At 47.8% G+C, this 20,776-nt stretch overlaps 2 protein-coding genes across 3 annotated transcripts; both read right to left on the minus strand.

The window, feature by feature from the left end:
- Window positions 1–5,942: 5,942 nt before the first annotated feature.
- LOC115579677 (tripartite motif-containing protein 16-like protein) lies at window positions 5,943–10,355 on the minus strand. Its single transcript, XM_030413257.1, has 4 exons — window positions 10,299–10,355; window positions 8,441–9,500; window positions 6,297–6,400; window positions 5,943–6,053 (listed from the first exon to the last, which is right to left on the minus strand). The coding sequence occupies exons 1-4, from the start codon at window positions 10,353–10,355 to the stop codon at window positions 5,943–5,945; spliced, it is 1,332 nt and encodes a 443-aa protein (XP_030269117.1).
- Window positions 10,356–11,145: 790 nt separating this feature from the next.
- LOC115580518 (tripartite motif-containing protein 16-like) lies at window positions 11,146–13,492 on the minus strand. 2 transcript variants are annotated; one of them, XM_030414998.1, is made up of 2 exons: window positions 11,834–13,490; window positions 11,166–11,223 (listed from the first exon to the last, which is right to left on the minus strand). In XM_030414998.1, exons 1-2 carry the CDS (start codon window positions 13,487–13,489, stop codon window positions 11,179–11,181), a joined length of 1,701 nt encoding a protein of 566 aa, XP_030270858.1. In that variant the 5' UTR covers window position 13,490; the 3' UTR covers window positions 11,166–11,178. The 2 variants fall into 2 exon arrangements, with proteins under 2 accessions (XP_030270859.1, XP_030270858.1); XM_030414999.1 differs by having other exon boundaries at window positions 11,146–13,492.
- Between the last annotated feature and the right edge of the window lie 7,284 nt (window positions 13,493–20,776).

Here is a 20,776-nt window from a genome sequence, read left to right on the forward strand (position 1 = left end):
CAACTTTCAAACCAGAAAAAGTTCAATCAAAGTAATGCTGCATTTCATTAGTTTATCTGTTGTTATAACTTTAAGGGGAGTCAGAGAATGAGGATGCAGGGAGGACGAGAGGAAAAATAACCTGAAGAAAACTTTAAAACACTTTGTCTTTTGAAGAGGGAGTGGTTATCGACCTTTGATTCATTTCAGAACGAGGAGCGACTCTGTGGATCTGAACTCTGTTTCCTCATTTACTGCATGTTTCATGTTGTAAATGTTCGAGTGTGTCTGCAGTCAAGTTTTCACCCAAACGTGTTTTGAATTTGAACCAAACTTTGAGAAAATCATTCAAAGAAAATGAGCTTGTTTTCATCCACTACGAGTTAAACAGCAGCTGGCACAGATTCCTGAGGGCACAAGATGATGTCATTAAAGGAGCAGTCTGTAGTTTTAGTGAAGAAATGTTAATTAGCAGAGAAAGATCTTGATTGCCGGATTTATTTTCTTCTAATTGTTTTCATGACTGAATAAACTGAATTAACAAACTGACCTTAAAGGAGAACACAATTTATACTATGTTACTGTGTTTATATGTGGCGGACCCTGCTACCTTTTTACCTTCAAACAGTGTTCTGGTACCTTATTTTCCTCTGAGAACAGCTGGATTATTCACTCATGGAAAAGATAGATATACCTGAGTTTAGACGTAAATTGCTTGTGCCAAATTTGTTGTGTCCATCAACCTTTCTAAAAAGATACTTCAGTGTTCAGAAAAACACACTAATTACAACAAAAAAAAGTATTTTTTTCAAAATATTTATAATCAGCATAAAAGATAACTAATAACACCCAGTCAACATCTTGTCACATCTCTCACCTTTAGTAGAAACATTCAACCTTCATTCAATAGTTTCTCAGTAGAGCTGCAATGATCGATTGATTAGTTGTCAACAGTGAAATGAATCCACAATTATATTCGTGATCAATTATCCAAATTGATTTGAGTGATTCCTAAAGAAGTCCAAATATCTCTGATTTCAGCTTGTTAAATGTGAATATGCTCTGGTTTCTTTCCTCCTCTGTGGCAGCAAACTGAATATTTTTGAGTTTTGGACAAAATTAGACATTTGAGGACGAAACACTGATCGACATTTTTCACCAATTTCTGACATTTTATTGACCAAACTGCTCAGTTAAAATGTGAACTTTTACCAGACATAAACAATAATGCAGATGTGTCTTATTTTACATTAAACCTATATATTTTCTAACATACAAGATTAGAATAGAACGACTGTCTCTATATAACTGTACAATCAGGAATTAAAATGTCTGGTCAATCAGTCAGAAGTCATCAGAGCACCGGACTGACAAAGAGCAGTAATTGTGTCTGGCCTTTAGGCGGGCCTAAACATATTTCTTCCGTTCATCTCAAGTTGTCACAATCTTCTTCCCCAGACCCATTACCTCTCCTGTATTCTCCCTGACAGGACCACTAAGCAGGTCAGCTTTCGAAATCGCCCCCTTGCACCAAGAAGAATGTCAAGAATTAGATCCAGACCATCCCAGCACAGGAACCAATGGGGATAATGAAGACAATATGCGTGCTCATCAAGATGTACCCCCACTTTGAGTCTCAACCTCCGAGGTTCCTACATGGACCACAAACTCTACAACCTTATAAAATCCCTTCCCCTTCATCCACCTACCTCAACGCCCCTTCCCTTCATCCACCTACACTGATCCCCTTCCCCTTCATCCACCTACCTCGACCTCCTTCCCCTTCATCCACCTACCTCGACCCTATTCCCCTTCATCCACCTACACCTACCCCCTTCCCCTTCATCCACCTACACCGAACCCCTTCCCCTTGATCCACCCCAAACTGACCCCCTTCCCCTTCATCAACCTACCTCGACCCCCTTCCCCTTCATTCACCTACCTCAATGCCCCTTCCTTTCATCCACCTACACCAACCCCCTTCCCCTTCATCCACCTAGACCAACCCCCTTCCCCTTCATCCACCTACACTGACCCCCTTCCCCTTCATCCACCTACACTGATCCCCTTCCTCTCATCCACCTACCTCGACCTCCTTCCCCTTCATCCACCTACCTCAACGCCCCTTCCTTTCATCCACCTACCTCGACCCTATTCCCCTTCATCCACCTACACCGACCCTCTTCCCCTTGATCCTTCCACAGCGACCCCCTTCTCCTTCATCCACCTACAGCGACCCCCTTCCCCTTCATCTACCGACCCCCTTCCCCTTCATCCACCTACACCGACCCCTTTCCTTTCATCCACCTACCTTGACCCTCTTCCCCTTCATCCACCTACCTCGACCCCCTTTCCTTTATACACCTACACTGATCCCCTTCCCCTTCATTCACCTACTTCAACGTCCCTTCCTTTCATCCACCTACCTCGACCCCCCTTCCCCTTCATCCACCTACACAGACCCCCTTCCCCTTGATCCACCTACACTGACCCCATTCCCCTTCATCAACCTACCTCGACCCGCTTCCCCTTCATTCACCTACCTCAACGCCCCTTCCTTTCATCCACCTACACTGACCCCCTTCCCCTTCATCCATCTACACCGACCCCCCTTCCCCTTCATCCACCTACACCGACCCCCTTCCCCTTGATCCACCTACACTGACCCCCTTCCCCTTCATCAACCTACTTCGACCCCCTTCCCCTTTATTCACATACCTCAACGCCCCTTCCTTTAATCCACCTACACCGAGCCCCTTCCCCTTCATCCACCTACACTGACCCCCTTCCCCTTCATTCACCTACCTCAACGCCCCTTCCTTTCATCCACCTACCTCGACCCCCTTCCCCTTCATCCACCTACACAGACCCCCTTCCCCTTCATCCACCTACACTGACCCCCTTCCCCTTCATCCACCTACACTGACCCCCTTCCCCTTCATCAACCTACCTCGACCCCCTTCCCCTTCATTCACCAACGTCAACGCCCCTTCCTTTCATCCACCTACACCGACCCCCTTCCCCTTCATCAACCTACCTCGACCCCCTTCCCCTTTATTCACCTACCTCAACGTCCCTTCCTTTCATCCACCTACACCGACCCCCTTCCACTTCATCCACCTACACTGACCCCCTTCCCCTTCATCCACCTACACTGACCCGCTTCCCCTTCATTCACCTACCTCAACGCCCCTTCCTTTCATCCACCTACCTCGACCCCCTTCCCCTTCATCCACCTACACTGACCCCTTCCCCTTCATTCACCTACCTCAACGCCCCTTCCTTTCATCCACCTACACTGACCCCCTTCCCCTTGATCCACCTACACTGACCCCCTTCCCCTTGATCCACCTACACTGACCCCCTTCCCCTTCATCCACCTACACTGACCCACTTTCTCTTCATTCACCTACCTCAACGCCCCTTCCTTTCATCCACCTACCTCGACCCCCTTCCCCTTCATCAACCTACCTCGACCCCCTTCCCCTTCATTCACCTACACCGACCCCTTCCCCTTGATCCACCTACACCAACCCCCTTCCCCTTGATCCACCTACACTGACCCCCTTCCCCTTCATCAACCTACCTCGACCCCCTTCCCCTTCATTCACCAACGTCAACGCCCCTTCCCCTTCATCAACCTACCTCGACCCCCTTCCCCTTTATTCACCTACCTCAACGCCCCTTCCTTTCATCCACCTACACCGACCCCCTTCCACTTCATCCACCTACACTGACCCCCTTCCCCTTCATCCACCTACACTGACCCGCTTCCCCTTCATTCACCTACCTCAACGCCCCTTCCTTTCATCCACCTACCTCGACCCCCTTCCCCTTCATCCACCCACACCAACCCCCTTCCCCTTCATCCACCTACCTCAACGCCCCTTCCTTTCATCCACCTACACCGACCCCCTTCCCCTTGATCCACCTACACTGACCCCCTTCCCCTTCATTCACCTACCTCAACGCCCCTTCCTTTCATCCACCTACACCGACCCCCTTCCCCTTGATCCACCTACACTGACCCCATTCCCCTTCATCAACCTACCTCGACCCCCTTCCCCTTCATTCACCTACCTCAACGCCCCTTCCTTTCATCCACCTACACCGACCCCCTTCCCCTTGATCCACCTACACTGTCCCCCTTCCCCTTCATCAACCTACCTCGACCCCTTTCCCCTTCATTCACCTACACTGACCCCCTTCCCCTTCATCCACCTACACCGACCCCCTTCCCCTTTCATCCACCTACACTGACCCCCTTCCCCTTCATCCACCTACACTGATCCCCCTTCCCCTTCATCCACCTACACTGATCCCCTTCTCCCTTCATCCACCTACCTTGACCCTATTCCCCTTCATCCACCTACACCGACCCCCTTCCCCTTCATCCACCTACACCGACCCCCTTCTCCTTGATCCACCTAAACTGACCCCCTTCCCCTTCATTAACCTACCTCGACCACCTTCCCCTTCATTCACCTACCTCAATGCCCCTTCCTTTCATCCACCTACACCGACCCCCTTCCCCTTCATCCACCTACACCGACCCCCCTTCTCCTTGATCCACCTAAACTGACCCCCTTCCCCTTCATCAACCTACCTCGACCCCCTTCCCCTTCATCCACCTACACTGACCCCCCTTCCCCTTCATCACCCACCTACACTGATCCCCTTCCCCTTCATCCACCTACACTGACCCCCTTCCCCTTCACCCACCTACACCAACCCCCTTCCCCTTCATCAACCTACCTCGACCCCCTTCCCCTTCATCCACCTACACCAACCCCCTTCCCCTTCATCAACCTACCTCGACCCCCTTCCCCTTCACCCACCTACACTGATCCCCTTCCCCTCATCCACCTACCTCAACGCCCCTTCCTTTCATCCACCTACCTCGACCCTATTCCCCTTCATCCACCTACACCGACCCCCTTCCCCTTCATCCACCTACACCGACCCTCTTCCCCTTGATCCACCTACAAGGACCCCCCTTCCTTTCATCCACCTACACCGACCCCCTTCCCCTTCATCCACCTACACCGACCCCCTTCCTTTCATCCACCTACCTTGACCCTCTTCCCTTTCATCCACCTACCTCAACCCCCTTTCCCTTCATCCACCTACACCGACCCCCTTTCCCCTTCATCCACCTACCTCGACCCCATTTCCTTTATACACCTACACTGACCCCCTTCCTTTTCGTCCACCTACCTCAACCCTACTTCCTTCATACACCTACATCAGGGATGGGCAAATTTAATGATAGAGAGGGCCACAAAAATGTTATCTCACTACCAGACGGCCAGATTTTAATCGCGTACTTCCACCAGTAGGATACTGTATCCCCATCATTCAATCAGCCAATTTAACACAGAGACAAAACATCCACATTCATGAGTGATATACAATTACTTAAGTGCAATGATGTCTGAAAAATCATCATTCAATAAAAATAACAGGCACAAAGTGCAACAGTAATAAAAAAACAAAACAATATTCATGTTTGATGTGCATTTCTACTCTCTGCCTTCCCATTCCATGACATGCTTCATATTCATGCCGTGATATTTGTGCCACATTCGTGAAGGAGTAATGGGAGATTTTGAGCACAGAAAAATATATTTTGCTTGAACATAAATTACATTTTGAAGATGATTTTCCCCGGGTAAAACATAAATTTCATTTGCGGAAACAGAAATATATTCTGTGCTCAATAAATGTGTTTGTATGTTTGCTTTTATGCATTTTAAGATGCCATTATAACCTCTGCGCTCTCACAAACTCTTGCTGGCTGTGCTGCAGACCGCTCGCTCTTGCTCTCAATCTCTCCTTCTGTGCGCTCAACTTCGCCTGCACACTAGCTTAAGTTAGCACTGCGTTAACAAACAGCTAATCACGGCCTCTCCATGGATAACACCGGAGCGCATTACACGGATGCGCTCCGACTCTGACTGCCCTTACACCTGGACACCGCACACCTCGATCACGTGCACGGCCACAGTTTGCCATACACACGGCTCTCCTATTTCCCCTTTGACGGACTCCTCGGCGTGTGCACTCCTACGAGCCTGCGTTCAACCACAAAAGGAGGGGCACCGAGTGTGCTGCGTAAATCATGGCCACGCATGGCTCAGAAAGCACCTGCCACGGGAGCTAGAAGACAAACGACTCAGCAAGGTGGAGACACTGCGGGCGGCTATTTACTATATCAAACACCTGCGGAGCCTGCTGGACTTGAACGCATCCGGGATGGAGGTGTCACTCGGAGACGCGCATAACTGCGCCGTCTCCGAGTGACACCTCCATCCCACCTGCAGTGTCTCCACCTTGCTGAGTTGTTCGTCTTTCAGCTCCTGCGACAGGTGCTTCCTGAGCCACGCTGGCCTTCGTTTACGCAGCGCACTCGGTGCCGCTCCTTGTGCGGATGAACGCAGGCTCGAAGGAGTAATCACACATGCTGAGAAGTCCGTGAAAGAGGAAACCGGAGAGCCGTGTGTAGGGTAAACTCTGGCCGTGCACGTGATCAAGGAATGCGGCGTCCAGGTGGAAGGGCAGTCAGAGTCGGAGCTCATCCTTGTAGTGTGCTCCGGTGTTATCCATGGAGAGGCCGTGGAGAGCACACGTGGACATATAAAACAGGCTCCACTAACACCCTGAATTAAAAAGGATAGGACATGTTTGTTCTTTGTGTTTTTGAGGCTGGAGGTATGGGGGTGTGATCCGGGCGGAGAAGTAGCCCTATCCCTCTCATCAACGTAAATTGTTTACATAATGTTCCTTCCGTCGACACTGTGAATTATTGATATTTGGAAATTGACTCGCGACATCCCTGACCTACATTGACCCCATCATCCATCTACCTTGACCCACTCCCCCTTCATCCACCTACCTCGACCCCCTTCCTTACCTTCATCAAGCCTCCTGTCAATTCAAATAAAATTACCTTTACGCTAAATGATGGCATTGCCTTTGTTAGGGAAAACATATACGTTTAATAAATACACACTGCACATGATTCAAAATTACTATTACTCCTGCTTTCTGCTGTAATGTAAGTAAATATTCAAGCTAACGTGTGCATTTAATTAGTCACACTCGTTGGTGTTGCCTGATTAAAAGAGAAGCACAAACTACAAACACTGATGTGATGTTTCAACCACTGACGGTCTTCAGGTAAAAGTGAAGTCATGAAGTCAGATGAGTCGTCTGATATGAGATATTTTCCAAGAGATCACAGACTGATGTGTCCAAGTCTCTAACCTGACTTTATTCATGTGATTGTACAGACCAGATGTGGGGGTCAAACTGGGACTTGTTACATCTGTACTGGACTCATCTAAGTTTAAGGACACTAACATGTCAACACTCTTTATATTTACTTGTAAAGTGTAATGATGATGTCACATTTTGAGACATAAGAACTGTGAGTATTGTCCTGGTGTATATGTGTCATTTCATCCAATCAGGAGACATTTCATTACAAATAAATACAGATGTGTTTTCATGTTTTTACCTTTTACCCAAAGAAGACTATCTGTGGTTGAATTAATCAGATCAGTCAGATCCACTTCAAATAAAGACAGTCGAGAGCTTGATGTGTTTTTATTTTCTTTATTTTATTTCTGAAGTTACTCAACACTCAAGAAGTTCTTTCAATAAGTACTTTCACATTCTGATTTAAGTAGTTATTCTGATCACAACTTTTAAGTCATTGCACAATTTAGTGGAATCAACATAACTTTTAAAATCAATTTAACGTAAATATACAAGTTTTATTCATTTCATATTGATTAAACTGTAAATTTGTAGTTTTCATCTCAGATTTAATGTTCTAACTTGAAGTGTCTCCACTTGAAATGATGAGTAGGTTGAATGTGCTGTACAGAGTTTAATCAACAAATTAAATAAGTTTCTACAGGAACATCTTTAGCACACTGGCAGACTTCCCAGCATGCACTGCTTGAGAGTTCAAACTCTCCTGAGACTCTTTTTCATTCTTTGACAAAAACATAAATGATGGAAATTTTCAGATTTTTAAACTGTTTTTGACACATTTTGAGATGAATCAGGGTTTCTTCTTCACAATAATGATAAAAAGCTAACAATGATAAAGGTTCATATTGAATTTATTCCTAACTTCATCAGTTTGTCAGAGCAGAATCTCAGCTGTGTACGAGCAGATAACGACTGATCTCCTGATTGATGATGATCATGTGAACTGAACTCATCATGAGCAGTGACAGCCTCTGAGGCTGAACACACACAGGAAGGAGCGCCGCCTGAACACACTCAAACATTTACAGAACAACAAGGAGACGTCAAAGTACCGCCCACAATGTTTGATTGACAGGTGATCTCTGTGCAGTGAAGAAATGACACAACAATCAGCTCTCAGCAACAATGATGGAAACACAACAAGTCTGAAGAAATGAAACAGAGAATTTAACCCACTGACCCTGAAATGACTTCAGTCTACAGAACTCAGCAGAGGCTCCATCAAAAACATTAAGTCCAGCATAGAGAGGCTGAGTGAATGTGGTCTGGACTCTGTGGAGGAGAGTCATGGTGTCAGTGACGCTGTAGAAGGACAGAATACCTGCACTGTGATCCAGGTACACTCCAACTCTGGAGGACAGAGGACCTGAGACGAGAGTGGAGACACTGTTGTGAAAAAACTCATAACTGTCTGAGTCACAATCTAACGCCCAAGATTTGTCATTGAATCCAAACACACATTCCCGTGACCTCCCTGCTCTCCTGATGTTCTTGTATGTGACTGCTACATAAATTCGTCCACCTCTTCCTCTCCGCTTCACCTCCCAGTAACAACGTCCAGTCAGACTCTTTTTACTCAGGACCTGAATCCAGTAAGTGAATCTGTCTGGATGACGAGAATAAGTCTGTGATTGATTCATGTATGTTGCTTTTCTGTTCCCCTCAGATAATAACAGCTGTGTGTGTGCTGTGTTTGAATCCAGTGTAATGTCACGTGAATATCTGCAGAAGTCAGTTCTGGTCTTGGGTTCTGGTTGTGGCAGTAAAACATCCACTTCAGTCTCTGTCAGTGAGATGTTTGTCTGTTTCTCTCTCAGGACGTCCTGTAGTTTGTCTCTGAGCTCTGACACAGCTGCTGTCACATCCTCAAAGTACTTGAGAGGACGGATCTTGATGCTGGATGAGTGTGTAGACTCACTGAGTGCTGACAGTGAGGGGTAGTTGTGTAGAAACTGGTTGTGATCCTCTGTGTGTGAGAGCTTCTTCAGCTCAGCGTCTTTCCTCTTCAGCTCAGTGATCTCCTGCTCCAGCTTCTCCTGAAGCTCTTTGACTCGACTCACTTCAGTTTCCTGCTGGGATCTGACCTGCTGCTTCACATCAGAGCATCTTTTCTCCATGAGACGGATCAGCTGGGTGAAGATCTTCTCACTGTGCTCCACTGCTTTATCAGCAGAGCCATTGATGGCCTCCACCTCCTGTTGAAGCAGCTTCACATCTTCCTCTCTGTCCTGGATTCTCTGCTGGATGTTGTGTCGACTCTCCCTCCAGCTCTCTCTGCCTCTCAGTCCTCTCTGCTGCAGCTGACACTGTGTCGTGGCCTTTATGTTCGTCCACAGAGCAGAGATAACAGATACACTGCTGATCAGTACGGCAGAACATCTTCATCCACCTCATCATGACGAGAGCAGATGTTCTCCTGGAGATTCTCTGACGGCTCCACCAGCTTGTGTTTCTTCATAGGCAGCTGAATTCATAATGAGGCTGCAGGTGTTTCTCACAATAAGAGATCCAGACAGACCAGACAGGACTTAACTGCTCTCAGTTTCCTCCCAGTGCAGACATCACAGGCCACATCTTCAGGTCCAGCATAGCAGTGATCAGCAGGAGCAGCTTGGAGTCCAGTCTTCTTCAGCTGCTCCACTAAAGCTGCTAACATGGTGTTTTTCAGCAGCTCAGGCCTCGGTGTGAAGCTCTTCCTGCACTGAGGGCAGCTGTAGATCCTCTTCTCATCCTCTGTGTCCCAGTGGTCTTTAATACAGTTCTTGCAGTAGCTGTGTCCACAGGGAGTAGTCACCGGATCCTTCAGTAGATCCAAACAGATCGGACAAGAGAAAGTCTCTCGGTCCAGCTGAACAGCTTTCTGTGCCATTTCAGCTCTCAGTACATCGACTGTGTGAGTTTCACTTCCCGATAACAGAAACTGTGTGGAGCTCTGATTTGAACAGAGTGTTTGTGCAGTGAATGAGGGAGGGAACAAGGAAATACACTGACAGACTCGAGCTGCTGTGTGAGAGGAGGAGGAGGGAGCAGTAATCGACCTTTGGTTCATTCCAGGACGAGGAGCGACTCTGTGGATCTGAACTCTGTTTCCTCATTTACTGCATGTTTCATGTTGTAAATGTTCGAGTGTGTCTGCAGTCAATTTTTCATCCAAATCCATTTTGAATTTTAAGCAACTTTGGGAAAATCATCCAGAGAAAATAAGCTTGTTTTCATCCACTACGAGTTAAACAGTAGCTGGCACAGATTCCTGAAGGCACAAGATGACGTCATTAAAGGAGCAGTCTATAGTTTTGATGTAGAAATGTTAATGAGCAGAGAAAGATCTTGACAAACTAAATAAATGTTTTCATGACTGATTAAACAAACTGATTTCAAAGGACAACTTATTATACTGTTTGATTTTGTTTTTTAAGTGGCGGACCCTGCCACCTTTCTAACTTCAAACAATGTGCTGGGACCTTATTTTCCTTTGAGAACAGCTGGTTTATTCACTAATGGAAAAAAAACATATTTCTGAGTTTAGACGTGAAATTGTTTTTGCAGAATTTGTTGTGTTCATCAAACTTTTCTAATTAGATACTTCAAATGCTCTTAAAAACACTGTTGAAAACTCAGCTCACAGTTTCCTAATTCATTTTCAGCATCATAATATCTGAGATAACAAGTGTAATGATGGTGTCATATTTTGTTCACACTTGTGATGTACAACTGTGAGTATTGTCCTGGTGTATATGTGTCATTTCATCCAATCAGGAGACGTTTCATTACAAATAAATACAGATGTGTGTTCATGTCTTTACCTTTTACCCAAAGAAGACCATCTGTGGTTGAATTAATCAGATCAGTCAGATCCACTTCAAATAAAGACAGTCGAGAGCTTGATGTGAGTTTATTTCCTTTATTTTATTTCTGAAGTTACTCAACACTCAAGTTGTTCTCTTCAATAAGTACTTTCACACTCTACTTTTAGTAGTTATTCTGATCATAACCTTTAAGTCATTACACATTTTAGTGGAATCAACTTAACTTTTAAAATCAATTTAACGTGAGTACACAAGTTTTATTCATTTCATGTCGAATAAACGTTAAATTTGTCATTTTCATTTTAAGACAGATTTAACACATTTTAAGATGAATCAGGTTTTTTTCACAATAATGATAAAAAGCTAACAATGATAAAGGTTCATAATGAAATTATTCCTCACTTCATCAGTTTGTTGGAGCAGAATCTCAGCTGTGTACGAGCAGATAACGACTGATCTCCTGATTGATGGTGATCATGTGAAGTGAACTCATCATGAGCAGTGACAGCCTCTGAGGCTGAACACACACAGGAAGGAGCGCCGCCTGAACACACTCAAACATTTACAGAACAACAAGGAGACGGCAAAGTACCGCCCACAATGTTTGATTGACAGGTGATCTGTGTGCAGTGAAGAAATGACACAACAATCAGCTCTCAGCAACAATGATGGAAACACAACAAGTCTGAAGACAAAAAACACAGAATTTAACCCACTGACCTGGAAATGACTTCAGTCTATCTGAGTCTACAGAACTCAGCAGTGACTCCATCAAAAACATTAAGTCCAGCATAGAGAGGCTGAGTGAATGTGGTCTGGACTCTGTGGAGGAGAGTCATGGTGTCAGAGACGCTGTAAAAGGACAGAATACCTGCACTGTGATCCAGGTACACTCCAACTCTGGAGGACTGAGGACCTGAGACAGGAGTTTGGACTTTGTTGTAATAGAACTCATAACTGTTTGTGTCCCAATATAACATCCAAGATTTGTTATTGTGTCCAAATAAACTTTCCTCTGACCTCCCTGCTCTGCTGATATTCTTGTATGCGACTGCTACATAAACTCCTCCTTCTCCTCCACTTTCTCCTCTCCACTCCACCTCCCAGTAACAACGTCCAGTCAGACTCTCTCTGCTCAGGACCTGACCCCAGTATATGAATCTGTCTGGATGATCAGAGTAAGACTGATTTTGATTCATGAATGTAACTTTTCTGTTCCCCTCAGATAATAACAGCCATGTCTGTACTGTGTTTGGATCCAGTGTGAGTTCACGTGAATATCTTAAGAAGTCAGCTCTGGTCTTGGGTTCTGGTTGTGGCAGTAAAACATCCACTTCAGTCTCTGTCAGTGAGATGTTTGTCTGTTTCTCTCTCAGGACATCCTGTAGTTTGTCTCTGAGCTCTGACACAGCTGCTGTCACATCCTCAAAGTACTTCTGAGGACGGATCTTGATGCTGGATGAGTGTGTAGACTCACTGAGTGCTGACAGTGAGGGGCAGTTGTGTAGAAACTGGGTGTGATCCTCTGTGTGTGAGAGCTTCTTCAGCTCAGCGTCTTTCCTCTTCAGCTCAGTGATCTCCTGCTCCAGCTTCTCCTGAAGCTCTTTGACTCGACTCACTTCAGTTTCCTGCTGGGATCTGACCTGCTGCTTCACATCAGAGCGTCTTTTCTCCATGAGACGGAACAGCTGGGTGAAGATCTTCTCACTGTGCTCCACTGCTTTATCAGCAGAGCCATTGATGGCCTCCATCTCCTGTTGAAGCAGCTTCACATCTTTCTCTCTGTCCTGGATTCTCTGCTGGATGTTGTGTCGACTCCCCTCCAGCTCTCTCTGCCTCTCAGTCCTCTCTGCTGCAGCTGACACTGTGTCGTGGCCTTTATGTTCCTCCACAGAGCAGAGATAACAGATACACTGCTGATCGGTACGGCAGAACATCTTCATCACCTCATCGTGACGAGAGCAGATGTTCTCCTGGAGCTTCTCTGATGGCTCCACCAGCTTGTGTTTCTTCAAAGGAGCTGATTCATAATGAGGCTGCAGGTGTTTCTCACAGTAAGAGATCAGACAGACCAGACAGGACTTAGCTGCTCTCAGTTTCCTCCCAGTGCAGACATCACAGGCCATATCTTCAGGTCCAGCATAGCAGTGATCAGCAGGCGCAGCTTGGAGTCCAGTCTTCTTCAGCTGCTCCACTAAAGCTGCTAACATGGTGTTTTTCAGCAGCTCAGGCCTCGGTGTGAAGCACCTCCTGCACTCAGGGCAGGTGTGGATCCTCTTCTCATCCTCTGTGTCCCAGTGGTCTTTAATACAGTTCTTGCAGTAGCTGTGTCCACAGGGAGTAGTCACTGGATCCTTCAGTAGATCCAAACAGATCGAACAAGAGAAAGTCTCTTGGTCCAGCTGAACTCCTTTCTGCGCCATTTCACCTCTGAATACTTCGACTGTTTGAGTTAAACTTCCTGATAACTGAAATTAAATTAAGGCAACAAGATAAGAGATCAGAGATAAGAAGGATCAGTTCTTAACCTTTGCTTCATACCAGGACGAGGAGCGGCTCTGTGGATCTGAACTCTGTTTCCTCATTTACTGCATGTTTTATGTTGTAAATGATCGAGTGTGTCTGCAGTCAAGTTTTCATCCAAATGTATTTTGAATATGAACCAAACTTTGAGAAAATAATCCAAAGAAGATGAGCTCGTTTTCACCCACTATGAGTTAAACAGCAGTTAGCACAGATTCCTGAGGGCACAAGATGATGTCATTAAAGGAGCAGTCTGTAGTTTTGATGAAGAAATGATAATGAGCAGAGAAAGATCTTGATTGGCTGATTTTCTTTCTGCCTAAACAAACAAAAACAAATAAACTTTCTTATTTTTCTCCCTGCTGAATAGACAAAATGACCTTATAGGACAACACAAGTTATAACGTGTTACTGAGTTTTGTCAGACTTTGGCAGAGAAAGGGGACTCAGATGCAGGGTTGGCAATGGTAAAGACAGGTTTTATTTTCTGATCAGTATTTTCTGCAGACAGAGTGACAAAACACAAAATCTTTTTGTCCAAAGGACAAAACACCTAACAACCAAAGCACAACAAAAGAACAGAAAACCCTCCTGCAGGAGGAAAAGGAGATATAATTACTCTACATTAGCATCAACAAGTTCTATGAAAATTATCCAACCAAAAATCACTCAATGAGGAAAAGCACACAGGCCATAAACTTAATTACACTATCTATGCTGAAAAAGGTATAAACCAAATACGTTCCAAACGGAGGACAAACAAAACGCTATGAAATTAAACTGACTTGAAACAAACAAAAGTCTGACAAAAAAATTATTAAATCAAAACCGCTCTTCTTCAGAGGAATACTATGAACAGAAAAAAAAAGCTTGTCAATACTTAACTCGATCAAGACAAGGCTGTGAAATAAGGCTGGATGTTCTTGACGGGACGAATGAAAGATTCTGGCATCAAGGACAGGGGAAGACAAAGACTTTATACACATGAGGAGGCGAACACAGTTGAAAACAGTCAGGGATCAGGGGTGACGTCAGACCGTTGACACAAGAGGAAGGGCAAGTGACCTGAAACGAGAGGAGAGTTAACTTTTAAAATAAAACACAAAATCACGAGACCAAAACTCCAGACAGGACATCCCTCACCGCGGTATGACAGTAACCCCCCCTCTAGGGCCGACTCCTGACGGCCCAGGCTGTTCAGGGTGGTCCTAATAGAAGTCTGCGATGAGGCTAGGGTCCATGATGTGTCGAGACGGTACCCATTGTCACTCCTCGGGTCCTTAACCCTCCCAGTCAACTAAGAACAGCCTGCCCCGGCCCCGGTTGCGTACTGCCAATAGTCGCTTGACCTTGTAGACCCCCTTCAATGACCTTGGGTGGTGGTGGGGATCGTACTTTCCTTTGCAGGTTTTACCTGGCTTACATGAAAAGTCAGATGCACTCTTGGGGACCGGGGCAGACGAAGCCGGACTGCTGCAGGACCGACAAGCCTGGTTATGGGAAAGGGACCCACGAACCGTGGAGCCACTTTCTTCGATGAGACTTTGAGATGTAAATCCTTGGCAGCTCCTCCTTGAACCGGCACCTTATCGTGGTGGAGGGGTTTGAGCACCCGAATGATCCTAGGAGCTATGTTGTCCGGGGCTTAACTGCCCCTGATAGGGTCTCCCAAGGCAAACAGGTCCTAGGTGACGGGTCAGACTAAGATCGGTTCACAAGCCCCTGATGAAAGACAAAACACAGAGGACATTCACGTCGCCCGGATTGGCGTCACCGGGGCCCCACCCTGGAGCCAGGCCTGGGGTTGGGGCCGACGGGTACCGGCAGGCCAAGCGTGTGGCAGCACGGGCAGTCGCGGAAGCAAAACTCGGGTCTGAGTTCGGGGAGGCCATGGAGGAGGACTACCGGTCGGCCTCGAAGAAATTCTGGCAAACATCCGGCGCCTCAGGAGGGGGAAGCAGTCCTCCACCAACACTGTGGAGGTGGGGAGCTGTTGACCTCGATTGGGGACATCGTCGGGCAGTGGAGGGAATACTTCGAGGATCTCCTCAATCCCACTGACACACCTTCCATAGAGGAAGCAGAGGCTGGGGACTCAGAGGTTGACCCATTCAGCACCCAAGCCGAAGTCACTGAGGTAGTCCGGAAGCTCCTCAGTGGCAAAGCACCGGGGGTGGATGAGATCCGCCCTGAGTACCTCAAATCTCTGGATGTTGTGGGGCTGTCTTGGCTGACACGTCTCTGCAGCGTCGCGTGGCAGTCGGGGACAGTGCCTCTGGACTGGCAGACCGGGGTGGTGGTCCCCCTATTTAAAAAGGGGGACCGGAGGGTGTGTTCCAACTATCGGGGGATCACACTCCTCAGCCTCCCTGGGAAAGTCTATTACAGGGTACTGGAGAGGAGAATTGGGCCGATAGTCGAACCTCGGATTCAGGAGGAACAATGCGGTTTTCGTCCTGGCCGTGGAACACTGGACCAGCTCTATACCCTCCGCAGGGTGCTCGAGAGTTCATAGGAGTTTGCCCAACCAGTCCACATGTGTTTTGTGGACTTGGAGAAAGCATTCAACCGTGTCCCTCGTGGCATTCTGTGGGAGGTGCTCTGGGAGTACGGGGTTGGAGGCCCTCTGTTAAGGGCTGTACGGTCCCTGTACTGCCGGAGCAGGAGCTTGGTTCGCATTGCCGGCAGTAAGTCAGACCTGTTCCCAGTGCATGTTGGACTCCGGCAGGGCTACCCTTGGTCACTGGTTCTGTTCATTATTTTTATGGACAGAATTTCTAGGCGCAGCCACAGGCCGGAGGGGATCTGGTTCGGGAGCCACTGGATTTCATCTCTGCTTTTCGCGAATGATGTGGTCTTGTTGGCTCCTTCAAGCCAGGACCTCCAGCATGTCCTGGGGCGGTTTGCAGGCGAGTGTGAAGCGGCTGGAATGAGAATCAGCACCTCCAAATCCGAGGCCATGGTTCTCGACCGGAAAAAGGTGGCTTGCTCCCTCCGGGTTGGGGGAGAGTTCCTGCCTCAAGTGGAGGAGTTTAAGTATCTTGGGGTCTTGTTCACGAGTGAGGGAAGGATGGAGCATGAGATTGACAGGCGGATCGGTGCAGCGGCCGCAGTAATGCGGTTGTTGTATCGGTCTGTCGTGGTGAAGAGAGAGCTGAGTTGAAAGGCGAAGCTCTCGATTTACCAGTCAATCTACGTTCCTACCCTCACCTATGGCCATGAACTTTGGGTCATGACCGAAAGAATAACATCCCGGATACAAGCGGCTGAAATGAGTTTCCTTGGCAGGGTGGCAGGGCGCTCCCTTAGAGATAGGGTGAAGAGCTCTGTCACCCGGGAGGAGCTCGGAGTAGAGCCGCTGCTCCTCCACATCGAGAGGAGCCAGCTGAGGTGGCTCGGGCATCTGTTTCGGATGCCCCCAGGACGCCTCCCTCGGGAGTTGTTCCTGGCATGTCCCGCCGGGAGGAGACCCCGAGGAAGACCCAGGACACGCTGGTGTGACTATGTCACTCAGCTGGCCTGGGAACGCCTTGGGATCCTCCCGGAAGAGCTGGAGGAAGTGTCCGGGGAGAGGGAAGTCTGGATGTCCCTGCTCAGGCCGCTGCCCTCTCGACCCGGCCCCGGAGAAGCGGACGAAAATGGATGGATGGATGGATGGATCCTTGGCGGACAGCCACACTCTCTGACCAGGGATTCTGGTACACCACGCACTAGAGGCCGGTTTCCAGTTGCTGATTAAGGCATTCGGTCTGGCCATTGGCTTCCGGGTGGTATCCTGACATCAGGCTGGCTCTGGCTCCGATGAGTTGACAAAACTCCCTCCAGAGTCCGGAGACGATGTCTCTGGGAATCCCATGTACTCGAAACACAACGTTCATCATAACCTCCGCCGTTTCCTTGGCAGATGGTAGTTTCGGTAGAGCAATGAATTTGACCATCTTGGAGAAACGGTCGACTAGGGTGAGAACCATGGTGTTACCTTGTGAGACCGGGAGCCCCGTGACCAAGTCAATGGAGATGTCCGACCACGGTCTGGAAGTAATAGGAAGTGGCTGGAGAAGATTCATGCGTGAACCGGAAGACGTCTTATTTCGTGCGCAGACTGAACATGCTTCAATGTACTCCCGGACCTCTGGCTCCATGGCTGGCCACCAGAACTGCTGGGATATGACGAACATAGTTCTCTTGACTCCAGGATGGCATGAAAGCAGCAAGGTGTGAGCCCAATGAATTACCTGTGGGCGTTAGGTGACGGGGCTGCACCGTTAGCTTGCTTTACCTCTTTCTCTATAGGCCAAGTCACCGCTCCAACCACACAGTTCAGTGGAAGGATAGTTTCTGGTTGCTTGGTCTCTGGCTCGGGATCGAATTGGCATGACAAGAGGTCTGGTTTGATGTTTCGAGGCCCCAGCCTGTCAGAGAGAGTGAAGGAGAAGCGATTAAAGAACAGCGTCCACCTGGCCTGGCGAGAGTTAAGCCTTTTTGCCTTTCTGATAAATTCTAAATTCTTATGATCTGTCCAGACAATAAACAGATGGTCGGCCCCCTCCAACCAATGTCTCCACTCCTCTAAGGCAAGTTTGACCGCCAGCAATTCTCGGTTGCCGACATCATAGTTTCGTTCCGCTCTGGACAGCCGTCTTGACAGGAAGGCGCAGGGATGCATCTTGCTGTCTCGCTCCAAATGCTGTGATAATACTGCTCCTACTCCTTCGTTTGAGGCGTCCACCTCCACCATGAATTGGCGATGTGGGTCTGGCAGGGTGAGAATAGGAGCTGTGGTAAAACAGTGCTTTGAGGGTCTGGAACGCCTTCTCTGCCTCTGGAGACCAGGGGAACGGCACCTGAGTGGAGGTAAGAGCATGGAGAGGAGCAGCTATTGCGCTGACGCCTCTGACAAACTGCCTATAAAAGTTAGCAAATCCCAAGAATTGCTGAACCTTTTTGCGGCTTTCTGGTGTAGGCCACTCTGCCACAACGCTAACGTTAGCCGGGTCCATCTGTACTTTTCCAGGGGCTACAATGAGGCTCAGGAAAGAGAAAAAAAGACAAAAAGACACTCTTTTCTGCTTTGACGTACAGATGGTTATCTAACAGTCTCTTAAGAACCTGATTAACATGGTCTTGGTGTGTAGCAAGGTCGGGAGAATATATAAGAATGTCGTCCAAGTAAACGTACACAAAATGATCAAGAAAGTCTCTCAAAACATCATTTATCATGGCCTGAAAGATTGCAGGGGCGTTGGTGAGACCAAACAGCTTCACTCGGTCTTGTAGTGACCATTGGGTGTATTAAATCCCGTTTTCCACTCATCCCCCTCTTTGATACGAATCAAATGGTAAGTATTGTGGAGATCTAACTTCGTGAACAACTTGGCTTGTTGCAGTTGGTCGAACACTGATGTCATAAGAGGGAGAGGATACCGGTTCTTTATGGTGATGTCGTTCAGAGGACTGTAGTCAATACAGGGTCTAAGAGACCCATCCTTCTTTCCCACGAAGAAGAATCCCGCTCTGGCGGGTGAAGACGAGGGACGGATCAGGCCCGCTTCCAACGAAACAGAGATTTATTCGTAAATGGCCTTTCTTTCAGGTCCAGAGATGGAGTACAGGCAGCCCTTGGGAATAGTGGATCCTGGAATTAGGTAAATGGCACAATCGTAAGGGCGATGAGGAGGAGGAGACAGGGCTTTAGTTTTGCTGAACGCTTCTTTTAGGTGGTGATAGCAGAATGGAACAGAAGTCAGGTCCGGAAATTCAGAGTCTGTAGCAGGGTTGGTAGAGAACAAGTTAATTTCTGCGTTACGTTCCTTCTGATTAGCTGACACAAAACAGTTCTTGGAACAGTCTTCTCCCCACTCTCTTATATTTCCAGTCTTCCAATCAATATGTGGATTATGCAAAAAAAAGCCATGGTTGTCCCAAGATCAGAGAGTGAGAAGATGATGTGAACAGATGGAATTAAATGTTTTCATGATGTTGACCAATGAGCATTTGTAAAGGTTTACTGGTGTGTGTGATGGCAAATAGCTCTTTTCCATTGAGAGACCTGGCCCTGATGGGTTTAGCTAGCAGTTCAGAATCAATTTCCAGTCTTTTGGCTAGCCCCCAGCCCATTAAACTCTCGTCAGCACCTGAATCTATTAGCGCTTCCAGGTCATAAGCAGTGTTTAAGGTGACCTTCGTGAGTGTGCGAGGTACCAGGCTTGAAGCCTGGACATGACTCACCGCCTGTGATTTCTTGACCGGACACACGAGATGACGAGATGACCAACCCCGCCGCAGTAGAAGCACCTTCCCTCCTGTTGCCGCTTCTGACGTTCCTCCGGCATCAACCAGGCTCTTCCCAGTTGCATGGGTTCATCTTCCTGGACTGCAAGGAGGTGGGGATGCAACTCTGGCGGTGATCGTTGTGTGGTCGGCCATCTTGAAGCAGATGTACTCGCTGGTCTCTCCGGGAGCTTTGGTCTCGCTCCTTGCTGTTTTTGGAGCTGAAGCAGCCTGTTGTTTGTCCAAATGGCCAGTGCTATGAGCAAGTCCAAGTCGGTCGGTAAATCCAGGGGAACAAGGAGATCTTGAATTGAGGGTGCCAAATCTTTCAGAAAAACATTGTAAAATGCTGCATTGTTCCAACCACTCTCTGCCGCCAGAGTGCAGAAGTGAATGGGGTAATCACACACACAGTCCTTGCCTTGTTTCAGGTTGGTCAGTTCTTGGGCTTTTTCTCTGTTTGAGCTTACTGGATCGAAAGTCTTGGTTAGTGCCCCCTGGAATCCAGTGAGGGTGTCACAAACAGAGGAGCCCCTTCCCCATTTGGCAGATGCCCATGCTTTGGCCCTGCCGGTTAGGTGGGAAATCATGAAAGCAACCTTAGATTGGTCAGTGGGAAATGCATGGGGCAGCAGCTCGAAGTGAATCAAACAGTCAATCATGAAAGTCTTACATAACCCGGGTTCCCCAGTATATGGGGTCGGAGGTGCCAATTTACATGCGGCTCCGCCGGCATGTCTGGAAGTCACTGGGGTGGTGGTAGTGGTCGGAGTTTGAGCTGCTGCACCCGGTCAAATGGGCTGTCCCAGCAGGTCTTGAAGTTGGGAGGAAAGATGGCCCATGTTGGCTGCCATGACTGTTTGAAACTCCTCCTGGCGAACAAGACGTGTTTCCTGGGTACACAGGATCTCCGACAG

This window comes from Sparus aurata, chromosome 4 (genome assembly GCF_900880675.1).
Source record: "Sparus aurata chromosome 4, fSpaAur1.1, whole genome shotgun sequence".
Classification (NCBI taxonomy): domain Eukaryota; kingdom Metazoa; phylum Chordata; class Actinopteri; order Spariformes; family Sparidae; genus Sparus; species Sparus aurata.

Excerpts from the sequence above, each read along its gene's own strand:
- LOC115579677 (XM_030413257.1), bottom strand. The coding sequence starts at position 10,355 with ATGAGGAAACAGAGTTCAGATCCACAGAGTCGCTCCTCGTCCTGGAAT. Across the intron at positions 9,501-10,298 it reads CGTCCTGGAATGAACCAAAG|CAGAGAATCCAGGACAGAGA; the intron begins GTCGATTACTGC and ends CACAACATCCAG. Across the intron at positions 6,401-8,440 it reads TAGACTGAAGTCATTTCAGG|GAGCGGCACCGAGTGCGCTG; the intron begins GTCAGTGGGTTA and ends CATCCGCACAAG.
- LOC115580518 (XM_030414998.1), bottom strand. The coding sequence starts at position 13,489 with ATGGCGCAGAAAGGAGTTCAGCTGGACCAAGAGACTTTCTCTTGTTCG. Across the intron at positions 11,224-11,833 it reads GACTTAATGTTTTTGATGGA|AGTGTGAAAGTACTTATTGA; the intron begins GTCACTGCTGAG and ends TACTAAAAGTAG.